Consider the following 23,568-nt stretch of genomic DNA (forward strand, 5'->3'; position numbering starts at 1 on the left):
CCCACTTGCCTTTGAATAGGGCAAGACACACTATTAATTTTTCCACTCTCCCAAAGGAATTAATACATATGTTATACTCACCATGACTCTTTCCTATCTAAAGGGTCCAAAACAATAATTTGAATGAGACTGTTTTATTAAGGAGAAACATAACAGTTCTATTCTAACCTTCTGATATGCTAGAATATTCTATATCTGATTGCAGTTACATGGGTGTATACATATATAAAAATTAATCAAGCATACATTTAAGGTGACAACACTTTGCACACTTCACTGCATGTAATTTTTTGACTTTTAAATTAGGTATAAGAGCTCTATTCCACTCCATTGCCCAGGGCCACCTGGAGACACTGGGGTGTGCCTAAAAATGCCAAGTTAACACTTGGCTCTACAGGATCCTCCTCTTCATTTTATACCAGCTGGGAATTTCAGTACTTGCCTATTTCACAACTGTCATGAAAGGGTAAGTGACTTTGGTTCAAATCCATCCAGAGGGTATAGAATGAGAAAAACAGGTAATACACACTTACCCAGACCAGCCCTATTCCTCACATTATGAGATGTAAAAGTCTAATAGCAGTTAAAGAAGAATAACTGTAAATACTAAGGACTCCCCAAAGTATCTGGACATCATTTTAAGAAACAAAAGTTTTTTACACAGCCTGGAGGAAAAGTACTTAAGGTTTACAATTGATGGTGAGGCCTTACCCGCCTGCAGGTACTCTGGCTGCAGAGTTGGAGGCAGGCCCTCAGGCAATGGGTAGCCGTTCTTCCGAGCCACAATGAGATGAAACGCAGCACAGAACTCAGGCAGGGTCAGGGCTCCATCACAGTCAGCATCACTAAGCTCCCTAGATGAAACAAATGTCATGAGTACCTACCATGGGGCTTACAGAACAAGTTACTTGGCATAAATGTGCCAATAAAACTCCCAGACTCTATGGTGATGGCCCTACCAGTACCCAAACCCTCCTAGCCAAATCCATTTGAAATCTCTGGGGGCCACTCCAAGGAAGAAAAATGTTGACTGATGGGATCAGCATCAGTAGCATTTTATAAATAAAAATTTAAGTTCTTCAGGTTCCATTGTTGGTGTGTCTTACAACGCTGAGGACACAGCACAAGAAACTATGGCACAGAAATAAAAATGATACCCAGAAGTCCACAGTCATTCAGTAAATGCAGGCTGCATGGGGTGAAAAGCCCTGGACATGGTGTTCAAAACAGGCAGAGGAAGGGTGGCCCCAGCCATTTTATAGTTGTCCCAGCCACTATGCAGTTTACCTGGAGCACAGAAATAAGCTCTTTGTTTTTCAGCTTTAAGGGAAAACCTTGAACTTTTCAAGTCACGTAAATCTTTGTACCAAACTGTTCTTTGCCTGAGAACTCCCTACTGGGAAAATACAAGTAAGCTCAATAAAAAAAGGAATGAATGATGTTTTAGGATAAAACTAGTAACTAAAGAAGACTGGAACCAGATAAGACAAAAATGAAGAAAGGGGAGTCTTAAACAGGCTTAACTTCAGTCATTATTTCCCACTAGAAGGCGAAGGCACAGACCTATTTACTGAGCACAAAAGAGACTGATTTGCCAAAGAATTATATCTAAGACCCCATAAGCTTAACCATCTCTAAGGTAGACAGAGACAAGTATACTTGTGTTAGGACAAGCATAGAGATAAGACATAAACAAAATTATTCTAGAAAGGTATTACTATTTGAAAGAAAATATATTTCTAAGGTAAGCTCCATAACTTTCCTTTAGACCATTCACATCCTCCTCCTCCAGTTTTGAATGCACTGGGGCCCTGAAATAGCTGTTCCCAGAGTGAGGGGTCAGGAAACTGCTTCATATGCTGGATAGAGAGAATACCACTCAGCTTTCATGGGCATGTCTCAACAAAAAGATAGGAAGCCTCATGCCAATAACGTTTAGACTGGGAATTCTGCCAAAACAAATGGTATTCTTTTCAAAATGATAATTTCTTTTTTCTTCCCTAGCCAGAAAAATCTAATATAAGGGCCGGGCATGGTGGCTTATGCCTGTAATCCCAGCGCTTTCAGAAGCCAAGGCAGGAGGATTGCCTGAGGCAAAGAGTTCAAGACCAGCCTGGTCAACATAGCAAGATTCTGTCTCTAGAAAAAACTGAAAAGCTAGCTGGGAGGCTGAGGTAGGAGGATCTCTTGAACTTAGGAGTCAGAGGCTGCAATGAGCTATAACCATGTCACTGCCCTCCAGCCTGGGTGACAGAGTGAGCCCTCGTCTCCAAAAAAACAAACAAACAAACAAACAACAACAAAAAACTAATATAAGACTTGTAAAAACAAAAAAATTATGCCAGAGTATATATTGTTGAAGAACCTAAATCCAGCTCAGAATCCCAGATGCATTGGCATGCATGAGTATTATTGGAGTAGTTTTCCAATAAGATGCACAAAACATGACAAGCAATTTTAAATCCCAACATAATTCTGTAAATCCTCATGCAAAAGGCTTTATATAAACATTCCAGTGTTTTTAATTATATATTTATAGCAGTGTGATCGCCTGCCCAGTTTTGGGAAAGAACTAGCCCACACACAGCCGAGAGTTTACAGCAGCACCGAGCATTTTCATGAATGCAAATAGAGCCATCTGGACCATCCCAGCACAGCCCTTCTGGAGCCAGAGTGCATAAAGGTGCAGTGGATACCACAGCTGCAAGTCTGAATTAGGGCCCAGCTGATAAACACCAGCCAAATTTACAAAGCTCAGAGGCAGCTAGAATAGTCAAACCTAACCTAACTCCAAAATATTCCTCAACCTGTTCACTCAGCCTTATAAAATATAAAAACTAGTTTGTCAATCTCCTCTGGTTACTTGTATCCCATCTAGTAGAAAAGTCTGAAAATGAAATCTACAGGATGGTAAGTTTCATATGCCCACAATTGCCTAGACTGAAAAGGGATTGAGATGGGGATAATAATTAGGAAATTACTTTAAAATAATAGTTAACACTTATAGTGCTTAATATGTGCCACACATTGTTCATTGTACTTTTCATATAACATTTAATTTTCACAGCAACAAAAATCTGAGTTGTATTCACTCTTGTAGTCTGTTAAAAACATCATTCAAAACATAAGACTTTTAAAAATGCAAAGGTAGGAACTAAAAGATGGGTTATGGATGATGGTATGAATGCCATATGGCATTAATTGTACTTACCATATATAGGAGAGTTCTGGAATGGAAAGCTTTGATTTGGTGAAGAAGTTCTTGGCCACAGAACCTGTCAAGTGCCATTGTTTAAATAAACCATTAATTACTCAGCTAGAGTAGCTTTTACATTTATATACAAATGAATCACAATTTTTTCATTCAGCAATCTCTTCTGTATAACCACAAACATATTTATTCCTCAAAGCAATTATGAATCATGGAACCAAAAGCAACACATGATTAGCTTTTTTAAAAATATGTAAATTACAATAGGGCAAAAGAAGCAATAACATAATGCTCATGAAAGATGCAAATCACATAAATTAATTTCTGCTTCATTTTTACCAAAATTTGCAAAATTTTGCCACAAATTTAAAAGACGAATTTCAAAACTTTGAACAAATTTGGCACATTTCAAATAGAAATTTCAAATAGAAAAGTAATAGAAAACTGACCAAAAAGAAGAAAATTAATACCATTGATCCCACCACACAGAGATAAGACAGACATCTTGTGAAAGATTTTTGGTGAGATTTAAGAACTCCTAGTGGCGTTTTGAGAAACTTATCCGGGAATCTTTCTTCCTTCATTTTTGATTTACCTGTATCAATTGAAATCAGGCAATCATTCTACTTTACATGTTAACATAACTGCAAGACCCAGCTGTACTTGAAATGTTAGACCTTGCTGAGATTGAATCTGAATGCTTTCAGCTCCCAATACAGTTTGATCTAGCAATTCTACTCCTAGGTATTTATTTAAGAGAAATAAAAATATATGTTCACATAAAAACTGGTACACAAATATTCAAATCAGCATTATACTTAATACTCCAAAAGTAGAAGAACCCCATATGCCTATCAACTGATGAATAGATAAATAAAATGGGATGTACTGATATAATGGAATTATTCAGCCACAAAAAGGAATGAAATTCTGGTACATACAACATGAATGAGCCTTTAAAACATTATGCTAACTGTTGGTGGGAATGTGAATTAGTACAACCACTATGGAGAACAGTTTGGAAGTTCCTCAGAAAACTACAATTAGAGCTGACATATGACCCAGCAATCCCACTACTGGGTATATACCTAAAAGAAAGGAAATCAGTATATCAAAGAAATATGTGCGCTCCCATGTTTGTTGCAGCACTGCTTACAATAGCTGAGATTTGGAGGCAACCTATGTGTCCATCAACAGATGAATAAAGAAAATGTGGTATGTATACACAGTGGAGTACTATTCAGCCATAAAAAAATAATGAGATCGAATCATTTGCAACAACGTGGATGGAACTGGAGATCATTACGTTAAGTGAAATAAACCAGTCACAGAAAGACAAACATCGCATGTTCTCACCTATTTGTGGGATCTAAAAATCAAAACAATTGAACTCATGGACATAGCGAGTAGAATGAAGGTTACCAGAGGCTGTGAGGGGTAGTGGTGGGGAGCGAGTAGGGGGGAGGTGGGGACTGTTAATGGGTACAAAAACTAGTTAGAAAGAATGAATAAGACCTACTACTTGATAGCACAATAGGGTGACTATAGTCAATAACTTAATTGTATATTTTAAATAACTTAAGGAATGTAATTGGATTGTTTGTAACTCAAAGGATAAATGCTTGAGGGGATGGATACCCCATTCAACATGATGTGATTATTATGCATTGGATGCCTGTATCAAAACATGTCACATACCCCATAAATATATACACCTACTATGTAGCCACAAAAATGTTTTAATTTAAAAAAAACTAAAACATTATGCTAAATGAAAGAGATACAAAAGGCCACATATTACGAGATTCCATTTCTAGAAAAAAAGGATACATTCTGAGAAATGCATCATTAGGTAATTTTCTCATTGTGTGAACAGCACAGGGTGTACTTACACAAACCTAGATGGTATAGCCTACTACACACCTAGGCTAGATGGTAGAACCTATTGCTCCTAGGCTACAAACCTGTACAGCATGTTCCTGCACTGAATACTATAGGCAGTTGGGACACAATAGTAACTATTTGTGTATCTAAACACAACTAAATATAGAAAACAGCCTGGGCAACATAGTGAGACCTCCTCTCTACCAAAAAAAAAAAAAAAAAACTACAAAAAAAATTAGCCAGGCATAGTGATGTGCACCTGTAGTCCCAGCTACTAGGGAGGCTGAGGTGGGAGGATCACTTGAGCCCAGGAGGTCAAGGTTGCAGTGAGCCAAGATCACATCACTGCACTCCAGCCTAGGCAACAGAGTAAGACCTGTCTCAAAAAAAAAGAAAAGAAAAAAGAAGAGAAAAGAAAAAAACATGGAAAAGGAAGAGTAAAAATATGGTATAAAAGATGAAAAATGGTTCACCTTTATAGGGCCCTTACCATGAATGGAGCTTGCAGGACTGGAAGTTGCTCTGGGTAAGTCAGAGAGTAAGTGGTGAGTGAATGTGAAGGCCCAGGACATTACAGTACACTACTGTAGACTTTATAAATACTGCACACTGAGACTACATTAAATTTACCAAGTAAAAATTCCTTTCATCAATAATAAATTAACCTTAGAGTGCAAGTTTTTTACTTTATAAACTTTAAAATTTATTTTAACCTTCTTGACTCCTTTGTAACAACACTTGGCTTAAAACAAAAACACACTGTACAATTTTAAAATAACTTAAAGAGTGTAGTCAAATTGTTTGCAACTTAATAGATAAATGCTTGAGGAAATGGATACCCCATTCTTCATGATGTGCTTATTTCACATTGTGTGCCTGTATCAAAACATCTCATGTACCCCATAAATATATACACTTATATACCCACAAAAAGTTAAAAATTTAAAAAATTTGCACAGCTGTACAAAAATATTTTCTTTCTTTATATCTTTATTCTATTATTCTATTTTTTAAATTTTTAATGTTTTTACCTTTTAAACTTTTTTGTTAAAAACTGAAACACAAACACTTATCAGCCTAGAACTTCACGAGGTCAGAATCATCAATAACACTGTCTTCCACCTTTATACTGTGGAGGTGACTAGAAGGGGACAATAACTCATAGGGAGCGGCCATCTCCTAGTATGACAATGCCTTCTTCTGGAACACCTCCTGAAGTTCCTGCCTGAGGCTGTTTTACAGTTAACTTTTTTTTATAAGTAAAAGTATACCCTAAAATAACAATAAAAGTATAGCATAATAAAAGGCCAGGTGCGGTGGCTCACGCCTGCAATCCCAGCACTTTAGGAGGCTGAGGCGGGCGGATCACGAGGTCAGCGGTTTGAGACCAGCCTGGCCAACATGGTGAAACCCCATCTCTACTAAAAATACAAAAATTAGCCAGGTGTGGGGCACGTGCCTGTAGTCCCGGCTACTTGGAAGGCTGAGGCAGAGGAATCACTTGAACCTGGGAGGCGGAGGCTGCAGTGAGCCGAGATCGCGCCATTGCACGCCAGCCTGGGCAACACAGCGAGACTCCATCTCAAAAAAAGAAAAAGAAAAGAAAGAAAAGTATAGCATAATACATAATAGGCTAATAATAGCCATTTATTATTAAGTATTATATACCATACATAATCATATGTGCTAGGCTTTTATACAACTGGTAGCACAGATTTTTTTACCAGCATCATCACAAAAACGTGAGCACTGCCTTGTGCTACAACATCATGATGGCTACAGCATCACTAGGTGATGAATGGAGCTGGAATTTTTCAGCTCCGTGATACTGTTACGGGACCGCCATCATTGACTGACTGAAACATCCTTATGTGGTAACTGTAGGTAAGAGAAAATCATTGGGACTATGTGATAGGTACACAGAGGTTTGTTATACCAGCCAGTCTAGTTGTGTCTACATCTGAAACTCTGCAAGATACAAAAGTTAAAAGAAAACAAAAACATTTCTAACAGGTATCTGTTTGAATTTGGCTAAATATCTGCATATGTCGTGAAGAAACTCACTTGAGCGCGGGGTAAGGTTAGCAAGTGGTCAAATCGTGCAATATGGGTTTCTGTTTATTTTCCTTAATCATGACGTCAACATTAATTTGTTGTATCTGTACTATTCTGCTGTCAATAAAGCCATCACCACCAATCAGTAAATGATGTTTGCAATTACTTATACAAGTATATTTCAATTATGTGCCTCATTTCACAAGATAAAACTAATCTTTACCCACATGTCAATATGGCAGGTTATGATTATTAAGGACATACTATTATTCTTCAAATTTCAACATCTAAAAAGAAAGCTTTATGAATTTTTCTTCTAGACTCTACTATTTCACTGTTAGTTTAGTCCTTCAGCCTAGTAAAATGTAGCCACACTGGCATTAAACCAATTCCTCTCAGCTTGAATTTTACATGAGAACTCAACAGGAATCTATATATCTGAAGACAACCCAGAAGAACTGACAAGTGGGAAAGCGCTGGCCACTTTTCCTCCCCCATTTTAATTTCTCTCAGAAAAACTGGAGGAGAAACATTTGAGCCAAAGAAAACGAGCCTGAGTTTGGAGTTTGAAGGCACATATAACATAAAAAGACTTGTGACACCAACTCCTTAGGAGGCCACATTCTGTCCTTGCCCGAGCTCTAATATAATGAGGAAGCAATGAGAGGTGACCCCTTGGAGCGACACGTTAGCATTTCAAGAACTGCCTCAGCTGATAAGGTGCGGGGTCTCGGCCAAGTTTCCCCCAAATTCCCATTTAAGCCCACTGAAATGGAAATATAATTTTCCAAACGTCATTGCCAACTTTTTTTCTGCATGGTTTACATCTGATAAGAAATTCGACTTTAGAGGAAAACCAAACTGAAATCACAGAAGGCTGCCATACTCATTTTGTGTGAATGATTTCTCAAGATGGTGGCTGTGATTCTGGTGAGAGTGATGCCTGGGGAGCCCACATTCTTACCTGAAATGAAAGAGCTTGGGTCTGGCTGAAGGGATCGGAACTGATTGACATAGTACTCGCGCTGTTCTTCTGTTATCCTCCAGGGTTCATCGGGGTAACTGCTGTTATCCTGTAGTTCTCTCTCCACTGAAAAGGACTTTAAGAATAAATTTAAAAGTAAATGCTCAGAGAACCTGTCTTTAGTGAGAAGTAGAAAAATTAAGCACCAATAAAAGTTATTATGTGTTATGCTTAATTTTTTTTCCTCAGGTGAAGAAATTTAACTGCCTCATAACTAGAATCTAACTAGAACACAAACTTAAGGGCAGACATCATGCTTTATATATTTTTTGTATTCTTCAAAGTTAACAGCACCGAGGGATAAAATACTGAATACTCAGTAAGTGACAAAAAATTTCTAATTGTAATGAAGGAAGGGTTAAAAAAAGATGATCATTCTTATTTTCCACTATTCCTCACATTTTTATCCTTTAAGATTAGCTGAGTAGATAGTAAAATAATCTGGATTCTTTTTAAACAATGAAAAAGAAACTAGAACAGCTATAACCACATCTTTTTTACTGTTGCAGTTACACCGAAACTCTGTATAAATCCAGGAATTAAAAGCTCCAATTCAAATCCCACATTTCCAGCTCCTACTTGAGTGGCAAGTCAGGACCACTGAACCTCTCATTCGGCATTTGTGAATTACAGAAAATATTTAGTAACAGCTGGGTGGTGAGAACAGCTGTTATGGTACCACAATAAACAGGGTAACAAGGGGTGCATCACACCTGCCACTAGAGGGCATGCAAGTCAAATTTGAGGATTTAAGAGCCTAGAAAACCAAAGTAGTGCAGGAGAAAACAAAGCTAGGGTAGGCATTGGGTGAAGAAGGGAAATGTCGATGCTAGGAGGAGGCGTGAGCCTTCGTTCTATCCCTCCCACGAACCCTAAGACTAAAGTGATACTTGCCAAGGGCCACCTTCATGGGACCAAGAGGTGAACACAAGAAGAATGAGGCTTGGCCGGGCGCAGTGGCTCACACAAGTAATCCCAGCACTTTGGGAGGCCCAGGCAGGCAGATCATGAGGTCAGGAGTTCAAGACCAGCCTGGCCAACATGATGAAACCCTGTCTCTACTAAAAGTATAAAAATTAGCCAGGCATGGTGGTACATGCCTGTAATCTCAGCTACTCAGGAGGCTAAGGCAAGACAATCACTTGAACCTGGGAGGCGGAGGTTGAACCTGGGAGCAGAGGTCGCACCATTGCACTCCAGTCTGGGCAACAGAGTGAGACTCTGTCTCAAAAAAAAAAAAAAAAAAAAAAAAAAAAAAGATAGGGCTTTATGATAAAAGGAGGCTAGGAAAGAAGGGGAGGGGTACTGTTGCTAAAGAGCCATCAAAGTGCCTGCTTCTGAACACACTATCAAGGAGGGAATTAATCACTGGGTGGGCGATTCCACCCACTAACCTTAGAAAAGACAGCCGGCCATCTCCTCCCCTTCCCCACACCCACACACACACCATTCCAGGAATTAATTCTTCCCAGGAACGCCTGTCTCCCCTCTGACAATGTTCAGAGAAGAAAGGAGACTAGAAAATGTCGAGCTACTACAGAACCTTGAGATGTCATCTCTGAAGTAAAATATGTATTACTTTGATATCTCACACCTCGGGTTAAGGGTGCTTTGGGAAGGCAAGGACAATGGATGAAATACTACCTGTAGAATGGATATTTCCAGAAGTGCTAAGTGAGAATTCACCCAGCAAACAGGCTATTCCTCAAAGTCATCTGGGGCCTTTAGTCAGAAGGAAGGTTACATAAAGAGATGGAGAGCTGTAGGGTTGTTAGTCGTTTGTAATAAATATATCATTTTCATACTAGATTAGTTTCTACTAAATGTAAATCAAACCACTCTTAAATGTTCAAGAAGTCATTACCCATTAGTTAATACCTTAAATTTCACAGAGTGCTTTGAAATTTACAAAGCATTTCACACACTCCTACTTTTTTAGCACCTCAAGACTTTGGAGATGTAAGCGGGTATTAATTATTATCCTTTTTCTGAGCTCAGGGAACTTACCCATATCCCTTAGTGAACCCCTGCAGGCAGCAAATAATGACCATCCTTTTTTTCAATTCTTGTTCAAAGGCAGGATTTTGCATATCAGGATTTTTTTTTAACTGGGTTGCAGCTACCTGAATTTTTTTCAAAAACCTCTTATTATTATAAAAATAAACAGGCCCAGAGCAGTGGCTCACACGTGTAATCCCAGATCTTTGGGAGGCTGAGGTGGGTGGATCACCTGAGGTCAGGAGTTTGAGACCAACCTGGCCAACGTGGTAAAACCCCATCTCTACAAAAAAAAAAAAAAATACAAAAAATTAGTCAGGTGTGGTGGCAGGTGCCTGCAATCCCAGCTACTCGGGAGGCTGAGGCAGGAGAATCACTTGAACCTGGAGGCGGAGGTTGCAGTGAGCCAAGATTGTACCATTGCACTCCAGCCTGGGCAACAAGAGTGAAACTCCATCTCAATAAAAATAAGTAAAGCAAAAAAGATGAAAAGTTATACCTGATGTAAATGACGAGTTGATGGGTGCAGCACACCAACATGGCACAAGTATACATATGTAACAAACCTGCACGTTATGCACATGTACCCTACAACTTAAAGTATAATAATAATAAATAAATTTAAAAAAAAAGAAGAGTTTAGCTATTCTTAGCATTTGCAAATAAATTTTAAAGTCAAAAAAAAAAAAAAAAAAGAAAATCCAGTCCGAGCACCAAACAACCAAACAGACCACACAACCTTCCAAAATGCTCCCACCAAATTCCAAAGCCATGCCCTAGCAGCACTTACTGAATGAGCCCAGATGTCTGATCAGGTTCCGTTGGTAGAACACAAGGTGGAGGATGTCAGCTTGAATTGCATTAGATTACTGGCCATGATATAATGTGGAGAACTCATAGGAGCACTGCCCCCCAGGTCAGCCCTGACAGAAATAGCCAGAGCAAAGGAAACTAAAAGCTAGGCATGGGCAGGAGAGACAAGAACAGACCTATGAGTCAACGATTTGGTGGCAAAGATGATTCGTGAAGAAGGTGGGATGTGGGTTGGAAGCTCTGTCCCACCACTTCCCAGTGAATGAAGACACAGAAATCTCCATGCTGGGCGGCTCTCATCGCAGCTGCAGCTGCTTCCACATAGCTGCTGTGGTCAAAAAGAAGCCCAGAGTCAGTTCCCTTGACCATCACCATTCTGTTTGCTATAACTGATCTGTAACATTTTGGGAGAATACAGTTCCATTGAAAAGAAAAAGAGAAAAAATCTCCAAGCTGGATGTTGGGTCTGCTGCATTCCTGGGTCTGACATGGAAGCTGCTGCTCCCCTAGAACACGCCCTTTCCCTCCTGCTCAGAAAGCTGCTGTGTAGCTGTCCCTGTCGGCCCACGTGTGCTCTTTCCTCAATACCATAACCATCTGCTTTCTAGCTCCTCTCCTACATCACCTCACTCCAGTGTGGTGTTAGTGGCCTCTTAGCAGGTCTCAGGTCTACTCTGACAACAGAAATCAGGAATGAACAGAAGGGGGTGATTAACTCCTCTGCTTAAAAGCCTGCAGAGATGACCTGCTGCCTAACAAAAAAAGTCCACCTTCTCCACCTGGCCTTCAGAAGCCTCGCACCCCAGCTTCCTCTCAGCAGGCTTTCCGACTGCACATGCTCACTCCTCAGGGGTAAGATGTGTGTCTTCTTCCCAGAACATTTTTCCCTGCTCAGATCCTCCAATGTACCTGCCATACCCACAGCCATGACAGAGGGCACCGCCCATTCCCATGCTCTGCTGCAAAGGTGGGCCTGGCAGCCTTGTGTGGGCACCATGACCCACCTCACACCTGGTGTCACCTGAGTGGGAGTAAGGGTTGGTGGGCACACAGTATACTGGCCTTTGGGATGCTCTGACAAGGGCTTAGGTCAGATGCTCATTCTTGGGAATGTGGATGAGAAATATCAAGGCCAATGAGCAAAGAAAGTAGATCCTAAACAGATGCTCAGCGGGGTCGTGGTATAGAGAAAGGGTAGGTGGGGCTTAAAGTTATGAGGGCACCAGAACCAAGCATCAGCAGAAGTTGGGAGGTAGGTACACAAAGGACACAAAGCCAGCAGGGCAAGAAAGGCTGCGGAAGCCTAAAGATAAGTGGACAGCGGAGCAAACTTAACGCAACCAGGGCAAGGCCTGTTAGCAGAACAAGCATGAACAGTCAATAATTCCCACTCCTACAGACCTGTGGGCCACTCCTTGGCTCTCATTTCTTAGATTCCCATGAGAACCTCAATCCCTCCTCCTTTTCAAGAAAACTTAAGTGGGCAAGGATAATTCCTACTCCCTAAACCTAAAAAGGCCTTAGGACAAAGGGAGAGGGCACACGAGCTCTGTGTAACCCATAGAGTGGCCTTTCTACTGGTTTGCACCAAGTGTGCTAACCTACCCCCCATCTCTTTCCCCTTGCTTCTTGCTGTATGCTTGAAACTGATTTAATAAACCAAGTTATTTGAGCATCTTAAAAAATATGAATCTTGGCTGGGCATGTTGGCTCAAATCCCAGCACTTTGGGAGGCCAAGGCAGGCAGACCACTTGACTCTAGGAGTTTGAGACCAGCCTGGGCAACATAGCGAATCCCCATCTCTACAAAAAATATTTAAAAACCGCCAGGCATGGTGGCATGCACTTGTAGTTCCAGCTACTCAGGAAGCTGAGGTGGGAGAGTCACCTGAGCCTAGAAGGTCAAGGCTGCAGTGAGCCATGATCGTACCACTGAACCCCAGCCTGGGCAACAGAGCAAGACTCTGTCTCAAAAAAATATATATGAATCTTTATGATAGTCATGGTAAGTACCACAGTTTGAACATTTAAAGTGTTCCTAAACATCTTCACCCAGGTTTCAATCTGAAGGACAAGAGCCATATCAGATACTCCTTTATCCCATCTATAGTCCCTGGCAGGTACATCACAGATACTAAAAGGTAGTGTGAGCTCTACTTATTGACAGGCTTGAGGAAGTTCAGAAGTATGTCTTGTACTGCAAGAGATGTGGAAACACTGCCCTATGATGTTCTTTGTGAAAGAAAACCTATGAGTCTGTTTGGTAGCTCAGCACCTCTTTGTCAGCAGCTAGGGGCCATCTCACCGCAGGACCCAGATGCGTGAACCCATCTCTTCTGAACCAACCCAACAATCAACCACAACAATCTTCTCAAAGATCTGAAAAGTCAGTCACCTAAGAATGGTTCATTGTGAAGCCTGAAGGCACTGAGAAATGAGGGTGAATAAGCTGTGGAGCCTTAGCTTTCCAAGTAGAAGCGAGGACCAGGAAAAGCTCCACTTCTGCATGCACCCTAAAGAGGCCTCCCCCGGTCAACTCCAGCTCCACTGGTTTTGTTGGCTGAGCAGAGATATTTGCTACTTGGTGCCAATTTTGAGCTCTGCCAGTGTTCTGTTTTTTAAATAAAAGGAGAGACTGAGAAATCTTTCACATCTGTCTGCTTAAGCCACATACATATGGTTCATTATACAGTTTCTCTAGACATAGGAGAATTAGATTTGCTTGTATTTAAAACATTCAACTCCTTGGTTTTGTTTCAAGTGAAATGCAAATATTTGGCACGGCAAGTTATTATCTCTGGGGAAAGCAGGTTGTTTATAATGAAAGACTTCAAAAGACACATTAAAAAGTAATACCATTAATAAAATCCCAAAAGGTGACATTTACCCCTACTAACTATCAAACTATCTTAAAAATCAAACAAAGCTAAATAACATGAATTGCAAGGAAGCACTGTTGGAGAGAACTTAGGGTGTGTGTACTGTTTCAGTCATAGAACATTTCTGTTTAAAATATAAGCCCACCCTGAAGGCATCCTATAAATGATGTTTTAGAGTCCAGCCATTTCACCTATGAGAGGGTAACGATCTTCTAACAGTGTCCTGTTAGTGCCTTAGTAAACAAACAAACTAGAGTAGCAAAAACTCATACTAAGCCCACAGTGAATATCTGAGGATGCCTCCTCTGCCAAAAATATTTTGGAAATAAGATTACCATAAGGCAATCACTGATCAAAACATAATCTCATAGCAATGTGAGAAGACTCGATTACTGTAAACAAAAGGATAGCTAATGGGCTGGTGAGACTACACTATAGCCCAAGTGAATATTAATTTGCCTAAAGAAAGATTATGGGAATTAGTCAGTCATGGGGCTGAGAAAAAAAAAGTCACAGAGGCAAGTGGTGGCAGTGCTGATAGGTGGGATGACAGCAGACTCCTCCAATAATTCATGCTCTACTATGCCTGGTGTAGAGGTGTCACTAAGTGGCTGTCCAACCAGAAATGACTTTTTTCCAGCCTCCCTTGAAGTTACATGCAGCCATGTGACTGAGTTGTAGCCATTGCAATGTGAGCACCAGTGGCCTGCCCTACTTCCAGGCAGGACTAGTACCCTGTGGCACTCCTCTACTCTCTTTCCTATGTGCCCACTGAACAGATGATGGCAGAGTGATAGGACAGAAGGAGCTCTGGTACATGAATCACCATGCTGAGGACAGCGGCCTGCCAAACTGTTATATTAGTGAGAAATATACCTACTGTGCAAAGTCATTAAAATGTGGGGCCTATTTGTTATAGCAGCTGTTCCCCCAATGAATGTATCCTTCAAGCAAGGCCCAAAGGAAAGGAAGATCTGCCCTTTACAACCACACAGCCCATCCTGAAGATGGAAGCCTGAGGCTATCATGGTTTTGCAATCTGACCAATGACATTAGACCATTATGAGCCCAAACAACTTTCTAATTCTAATTTGATTATCTATGCAGACTATCTATAGGACCAGAATGCTGATTCATTTTTACAACAGTCTTTATGTGTTTGAGTAATATAGGTTAATCTTCCATGGATTTGAAGGAGATTCCCAGTTAAAAAGAAAAGAGAGCTCAAGTAAAATTGTGGGGAAAGTATTCAATGAGGAATGAAGAAAAGGACCTAGAAAAGGAGACAGAGCTCAGCAATTTTGTTTTAACATGAAACCATTCCATATTATGCTTGATCAATCTTATTTATGCTCTGCCTCTCACCCTACCCCATACTATCCCATAAAGCCCATGAGGACAGAAAATTTTGTCTATCCTGATCATTGCTATATCCCAAATGTCTGGAAAAGTGACCAGCACATACAAAACACTCAATAAGTATTTGCTGAATGAGTAAACAAACATTCGAAAAAATTCTCAATCCCAGTCTAGAGACAGAGAACAGTTAACCTGAGTTATCTTAAACTGACTGAAGCTGAACTTTATATGCATTTATCACATAATGTCATCCAACATTATAAAGACTGAGCCCTCTCCCTTACTTCTGAAGTCAGAGAACTTTTTAAAAAAAATTCCTTCTTTCTAGTCTTTATTTCAAAATAATTATAGATTCACAGGAAGTTGCGATAAATAATTTGGTTTTGTCTGTAGAGAAGTTAGTTAAAATTAAGTCCCAACAGAAAAATTTAACCTTATCTGTTTCTTCAGGGAAATAAACCCACAAAGATGCCTTTAATCACATATTACCAAACTTACTTAGGGATCTAATTTCAATAGTTCAGAAGGTTGACTGCCAAACTGTAGGAATCTCTCTGAGCCTAATGTGCAACACACAGTTGCTGCTTATTACAATAAGCTATACTTTTTAAAACTATCACTTAGACATAGAAGAATGTCAGGTAACAAGTATTCATTGCTTTGCTAAGTGCCAGGCACTGTAAGTACCTAAATGCACACAATCAATTTTCATCTTCACAACCCTGAGAGGTAAATCTGGTAATTCCCATTTTGCAGAATAGGAAACTGAGGATTAGGTAAGGGAAGTAATTTACCAAGACCACACACCTATGGCAAATGGCAGAGCCAGAATACAAACTGAGTCCAAAGTATGTACTCTTGATCATCAAGCTCTATAGTTATCTCTATCTGTTCATCCATCCTGTAAAAATAGAACATTTTTTACAAAAAGAACCTCACTGCAATGCCTAAATCATTGCTGCAATTTTGCAGATTGAGGATCTGTGCTTGAGCTATGACTATGCTGTATTACACCCTCCTCCCCATCATCTAGTTTAGATTTTGGCTGGCGAACTATTAAATCATACTGACAGAGCACCATTTTATTTCTCACATAATTTTTGCATGTAAGCATCTGGCACGTCATCACAGAAGAATCCTAGAGATAGCCATACAATCCAGGTATTTAATCATTTTACTGTGATTGCAGTATGTGGCACTAATAGTATTTTGATTAACATAAGAAATGCTCATTAGTAACCACTGCCTCCAATTCTTCCCTCAGGGGCCAAGATCTGCTGTTCCAGAAGGGCATTTTTCCTTCACTGTTATCAGGATTTTGTGCTCTGCTTAGAGGAGAAAGCCAAGAAAAATGAGAAATCAGCAGTAAGAGGAGACTCTGACAAGGCTGCAGACTTCCATTAACGAAGCAATGACGTTCCCACCCTCGTGCTTGCTGGTCAGGCCAAGGCTACCTGTCTCTTCACTACGTTCTCCCCTTCACACTCAAGGCAGCCTGAGTTCAGATGGGAAACAGACGCATCCACAACTTGGACAGAATTCAAGAATGCTTTGGAGAATGAGGCTACTGACTGGAGGTACAAAAAGAGTACAGGTTCCAGAGGCAGATAGACTTGGGTTCCAATCTGGCATGGTCACATACTAACCAGTAAATTAACTTCTGAGCCATCAGCTCCCACCTGCAAGGCAGTCACATAGCCCACAGGGCCCTGCCTCCCTCTCCGACTTCATCTCCCTCCCACTCCAGGCTCTAGCCATAGTTGCGTTCTTTCAGTTCTTCAAATGTATCTGCTCTCCATGAGAAATATGGTAGAAACTGGGTCACTCAACGTCCATTCCACCCCTCAGCATAAGTCCCAGCACTGCACAAGCTGGCTAGCTAAAAACTCCACTGTTGAAACACCTTTGCTGCTACAATTCCAAATAGGACTTAGGTTCCACTCAACAAATACACCCACAGAAGACTGATGCAGACCCAAGTTACAGGCAGGGAACAAAGCTTTCATTTGGCTGCCAAGGTTGTGTGTAGTGTGGATCTTGTTGGAGCTGACACTAGGGCAGCAGTTTCCCAATGCTGTTGCTTTCTGATTGTGGCAGAGGCAAAGCTCTCTCAGCAGCCCAGCTCTGCTATGAGGTTTTGGAGATTGTTCTTGCAAACTCAGAATAGGGTCTGTATCTTCAGCCCTTCCAAAGAGTTAGCAGGCTGTCCAAATCCCTTATTAAAAATCACTATTTGCTTCAACTAGCCAAAGGAGATTCTGGTGTCCATAATTAAGAACCTTGATCAAGGTGTGCCCTTTGTCCAGGCTCTTACCTCTACAGGAAATGCTCCACTCCTCTCCTCACCTCCCAGTACCATCCTTCCTTTGCCTGGTTAACTCCTATTCATCCTTCACAGCTCAGTTCAACAGATACTTTGTTAAAGGAGCCTTATCTCACTTTCTAGCTATAGGCTGGATTCCTTTGCTACATGGTACCATGCTTCAAGGCCTTTAGGGCAATTGTCAGTTTTTAATTCCACATGCATAGGTGGGATCGTTTGACTCAAATCTACCTCCCCTTTTTGACTGCAAGCACCTAGAGAGCAAGAGGCTGTATGTGTAGTTCTCAATGTACCCCTGGCATGGTGGCCGACTCATGGAAGCCACTTAAATATTTCCAAATGGACAAATGGAAGATGTAATACCTACCTTGTGAGATTGTTGGGAGGACTGGAAAGGGCCAGCACAGCACTGGGACCAAAGAAGCATCTCAGTCAGTAGTGATTATTGTTGGGATAGGCAACTGGGGGCATGACACCCCCTGCTCACCTGAGATCAAGGGAAAGACTGATGGGCCCAGGGGCTAAAATGGTGCCAGTTGTAAAGAAGTCTTCCATATCCATAGCTTGGCATATAACTGAGACCAAAAGGTCCTGGGGAATAAGCTACTATCCTTTCCAGATTTACAAAGTACTGCCTGGAACCAGGGGTTCAACCCAGTGTTTTCAGCTACATCTGGGAGGCTAAATTAACTAAACATCTCTTTTATTGTCAAGAAGTGTGGGTACACAGTGAGCACCTGAGGAATACACTAAGAAACAGGTTGAGGCCGAGCATGGTGGCTCATGTCTGTAATCCTAGTACTTTGGGAGGCTGAGGTGGGTGAATCACCTGAGGTCAAGAGTTCAAGACCACCCTGGCCAACATGGTGAAACCCCGTCTCTACTAAAAGAAATATATACAAAAAAATAGCCAGGTGCAGTGGCGCACGCCTGTAGTCCCAGCTACTCAGGAAGCTGAGGCAGAAGAATTGCTTGAACCTGGGACGCAGAGGTTGTAGTCAGCCGAGATCGCACCACTGCACTGCAGCCTGGGTGACAGAGCAAGACTCCATCTCAATAAATAAATAAATAAATAAATAAATAAATAAATAAATAGAAAAGGAAAAAAGAAACAAGTAGAAAAGATCTGCACTGAGAAAATAAACTTCAGTATCAGTTAAGATTAAATGTTTCCTTCCTCAAGAGTTAAGGGCTAGAAATCCTTCCTTGAAAGTTAAGGGCTAGAAAATCAGAAGGAGAACTACAAGCAGGTGAAGAAAATAAGTAAGCAGGAGACTGAAGGCTATGAAAAAATAGGACCTCCTCATGGCAATAGTGTCCTTTCAGGTATATGTGGGTTCTACAGGAGACTCAGTGAAGTAGGACACCTGGAGGACATGTTAACCTTTGACCCCTTAGGAGATGGTGTAAAAGTCCAGCTGGGGTCTCAAATAAAATGGGGAATGAATTTGGTGAAAGAAGATCTCAAGAATAAGGCACATACATACCTAGAAAATGCATCAAACTCACTCTTTCTAACACACACTCACATTCTCTCCCTCTGTCTATCTTTATCTCTACCTCTATCTCCTCCTCCCTCCCATTTCAGTGAAAGGAACAGAATTTAGCTGTCTAAGCAATGCTGAGAGGTCAACACACACACACACACAGTGTTGACATTTACCATCTCTAACAACAGAGGACTTTTTTTAGTCCTAATCTCTACCCATAAACTAAGTAATTCAACTTTATTGTCATGACCTTATAAACAAGAAATCCCCATTGCAGGCAGGCCTGGGGTTCTCCAGAACTGGGAAGCAGCTGGGGTCCATAACTCCTTCAAGAGCCTCAGGTGCCAGCATCTCCTCTCACCACACAGGGAGCAATCTTCCACACACACTCCAGTATATCTCTGATCCAAAGGAAAAGACAGATCAGCTTCTGGTTTCATGCCATTAAGAATGACAAACCAATACTCAAAAGAAAAAGGGGCACTGGATATGAATCAATAGTTCACAGAAAAGGAAATACAAGCGACTCATAAACTTAAGATATTTCACTTCACTAATAAAGAGATATGCTAATTAAACTACAGTGAGCTATCATTTTTCACCTATCAGATTGGCAAAGACCCATAAATGTGTTAGCACATTGTGTTCACAAAGGTACAGGAAAATAGACGTTTTCATATATTGTTGGCAAGTACATTAGCTGCTATACTTCCAATTTGAAAGTCGTTATCAAAAATTACAAATATGTAGGAATTTTCACCCAATATTTCAATTTCTAGGAATTGGTCCCCCATATATCTGCAAATAATGCAGTGATTGCAAGTATGAGATGTCAAGAAAAAGGGGCTGGCTAAATGATTTACGAAAGAGCAGGCAAGGAAATACTATGCATTTGTAAAAAACAAAAAGATGAGGAAGTACTTTATGTGCTGCTATAGAACGTTAATAAAGCTTATTGTTAGTGCTAAATGCATGTTAGACGTATAGTGTGCCACCATATGTGTAAAAAAGTATAACTGTGTTTTGCATATATTACATAATTATATATATAATACCTATTTTCACTTGTATATAAATAAGATATTCATATACAATATTATATAAATGTTTTGTATAGGACTATTCAAAATAAATGGGTCATATCAGTTGCCCCTGGGATGAGTGGCTGAGGGGGGAAATGGTAGGGACACTTTTCACTGTGCTCTTTTGTATCTGTTGAATGTTTGACAGATTTTTAAAATCTGTAATTGCTCTGAAGAACAAGTTTGTTTGAGAGCTCACACACATTCATATGAACACTTACTTACCAAGTAATGCCTTGGTAAATAATTCTTCAACCCCAAAAGAACCCGGGTGGTCCTGACCTGCTTCATGGGTCAATTCCCTGGACTGAGTATTAGGTTAGACAACCAGAGTGGCCAAGACCTTACCCAGTATGCCCCACTTGTTTACCTGCTTCATTCTTCTTCCAAACTCAGATGACCAACTCTCTTATGACTCGACTCTAACCCATCTCATTCAAGCCCATCCCAACCCATCAGTCATTCTCACTCCTCCGCTCTCCTTATCCTCCTTGCATCCAGGTTCGGTCTACCCATAAAATATCTTTCATGCCACAAGAAGATCTCTCGGTGCGATGTCAGCCTCTCCAAAAGGCTATTTCCTGCTGTTTTCATTAAAGCTCTCAGAATGAACAATTTATTTGTGGTGACTATCAATTATCTTTTGACTCAGGCCAACACCACTCCAACAGAGCCTCAGGAATATTCATTTCTTTAATCATCTTTCACATACTTGCCTTTTCTCTTGGGTTCCAAGAGGACCCAAGGAGTGGAGATCACCTGCTTCTAGCCATAAGTACCTGCAGTTACATCTAGGGGAGGAGGTACAGCAAGAAACTGAGATGAAGAGAAAGTGAGGGAGGAAAGGAGATAACTAAGTTAAATAAACATGTTTCAAGTTATGCACTTTGAGATGAATATGGCGCTGGCTAACAATGCCTAACATCCCCTCCCCTACCTGATCATTAGAAAACTTACACCAAAAACATAGATAAGCCCCCTGAGGAATGGCAGAGTAACAGAGGTCTCTAAACTCTATTGGTCATTTTTTCATCTCTGAAGAAGAGTAGTGAGTGTTGAGAATATGTTCTAGAAAACTGTTACTTTTCATCCCTCCAAAAAGCAAAGAAAATATCACAACAGTATCCTGAGGGTTTGAAAATTGAGTGTGTTTTGGTTTTAAATAAAAGATAATTTTTTCTAGTGCGATCTAGCTGGAAGGATATTTCATTTGCCAAACCTGTCTCCCTAAAGTCAGGTAAAAATATATTGCACCACTTTGGGAGGCTGAGGCGGGCAGATCACCTGAGGTCAGGAGTTCCAGACCAGCCTGACCAACATGGAGAAACCCCATCTCTACTAAAAATACAAAATTAGCCAGGAGTGGTGGAGAATGCCTGTAATCCCAGCTACTTGGGAGGCTGAGGCAGGAGAATCACTTGAACCCGGGAGGTGGAGGTTGCCGTGAGCCGAGATGGTGCCATTGCACTCCAGCCTGGGCAACAAGAACGAAACTCCGTCTAAAAAATATATATATGTAGCCGGGCATGGTGGCTCATGCCTGTAATCCCAGCACTTTGAGAGGCCGAGGCGGGTGGATCACAAGGTCAGGAGATCGAGACCATCCTGGCTAACAAGGTGAAACCCCGTCTCTACTAAAAATACAAAAAATTAGCTGGGGGTGGTGGCAGGCGCCTGTAGTCCCAGTTACTCAGGAGGCTAAGGCAGGAGAATGGCATGAACCTGGGAGGTGGAGCTTGCAGTGAGCCGAGATTGTGCCACTGCACCCCAGCCTGGGCAACAGAGCAAGACTCCATCTCAAAAAATATAGATAGATAGATAGATAGATAGATAGATAGATAGATAGATAGATAGACAGACAGACAGACAGACAGACAGTGCATGCACACACACACACACACACACACACACATTAATATATACGAATACCCATATTTGCATGTACATGTGTAAAATGTTCCTAGAATGATACAAAAGAAACAGGCAACCCTGGTTGCCTCTGAGATGGGAAACCAATAATGATCAGACACCCATCCCTCTGGCTGAGTTTCACACATAAATGAGCTGACAAGCAATGGACCTTTTTCTTTTTAAGAATGAAAAAAAAAAAAGGAAACATCGCATATACAACAAAATATCAGAAAACACGTTTCACATTCTCAATGGAGAAAAAAGTATAGATGAATTGAGACAAAAGAAAAAACAAAGAAGGCAAAAGTGAGGGTGAAGAGTAAGGCTCCCATGCAGAGAACACTGACCATCCTGGAAATGGCCAGAGAGTGGAGGGAGAGTGGCAGTGAGCTGCTGTGGCTGAAGAGGTAGGTGAGGGCCAGACAGCAACATGGATGACATGTTAAGAGCCATGGGCAGAGAGGGACAGGCTTCAATCAAGTCATCAGGATGATCAGATTTGTGTTTTTAAGATTGTTTATGTGTGCAATGAGAATAATGAATTGGGAGAAGGCAAGAGTGGAAGTAAGAAGAGAGAGAGGCTGATACAATACAGTCAGTGAAAAGGATAATGACCTGAACGAAGAAGCACAGAGGGATGGACAGACACGAGCTATTTGAAAAGTGGTATGGTCAGGACTTGGGGACTGAGCAGGCATAAGGAAAGAGAGAAGTCAAAGACAATGACCAGCATTCTGGCCTGTGGTGATGGGTGGGTAGAGCTAGGAGTGGAAGGGTGAAAGCTGATTTTATGAGAAAGACATGTCAGCTGAAAGTGACAGTGGAACATTAGAATGAAGATGTCTGGCAGATGGTGCTATGTGGTCAACAGCATCCACATAGCTAAAGAGTAAGTAGAGTGAGAAGTGGGCCTAGGGGTCTCCCGCATAACAAGCAGAGGGCAGAGGAAGGAGGATTGAAAAAAATGAGGCAGGGGCAGCAATAGAAGCAGGAGGAAAACCAGGAGAGCAGGCATAATGGACACCAAATGATGAGAGCATATCGAGAAGGTGGTCAATGTCCACAGCTGCCAAGGAAACAATAAAGACAAGGGCTTAACATAAAGTTTCTCACAACCCTTGCAGAAACAGAGGCAGTCGAGAACAGAAGGAGTAAAGGGTGCAATTCTAAATCTTTTGCCAGCAAAATTACAAACGACTACACCATCTAGATGTTGAGGGTAATTTGTGAAAAACAAACCACAAAACAACCTCTAAACATGTGATAATAGACGAAGCAGAAAATAAGTCTTATAATTTCTTTACAAAGTACTATCAACCATCCACCAACATAGAATATGCTTACTGTCTGAAATTTCAAAGGGAAAAAAATCCAACACCCAAACAAAAGTGAAATTCCTAAAAATAGTAAGCAAAAAGACAAATCATTCCAATGTTTAGGCACTGGATTGGCATAAGCACCTCTAAAATGCCAACATCGTGGGTTGCAACAGCATTGGCTGGGAGTCCCTAAAGGCTTCCCCCAGGACCCAGAGGACAT

The 23,568-nt window shown here is 40.9% G+C and overlaps 1 protein-coding gene and 1 non-coding gene across 10 annotated transcripts in view; one reads left to right on the forward strand and one right to left on the reverse strand.

Moving 5' to 3' along the window:
- The window catches only part of LOC105478175 (RALBP1 associated Eps domain containing 2), a 195,528-nt gene that overhangs the window by 89,257 nt on the left and 82,703 nt on the right, over positions 1-23,568 (reverse strand). For all 9 annotated transcript variants that reach the window (XM_011735231.3, XM_011735230.3, XM_011735236.3 and 6 more), the window contains exons 6-8: positions 8,115-8,250; positions 3,212-3,275; positions 712-854 (exon numbers count right to left, since the gene is read on the reverse strand). In XM_011735231.3, coding sequence (XP_011733533.2) covers positions 712-854; positions 3,212-3,275; positions 8,115-8,250 — 343 coding nt within the window. The remainder of the gene's footprint in view (positions 1-711; positions 855-3,211; positions 3,276-8,114; positions 8,251-23,568) is intronic.
- LOC112426010 (small nucleolar RNA SNORA16B/SNORA16A family) lies at positions 11,274-11,405 on the forward strand. The gene has a single exon (XR_003017256.2). It is a non-coding gene; the product is annotated as a small nucleolar RNA SNORA16B/SNORA16A family (small nucleolar RNA).

This window comes from Macaca nemestrina, chromosome X, assembly GCF_043159975.1.
Source record: "Macaca nemestrina isolate mMacNem1 chromosome X, mMacNem.hap1, whole genome shotgun sequence".
Taxonomy (NCBI): Eukaryota; Metazoa; Chordata; class Mammalia; order Primates; family Cercopithecidae; genus Macaca; species Macaca nemestrina.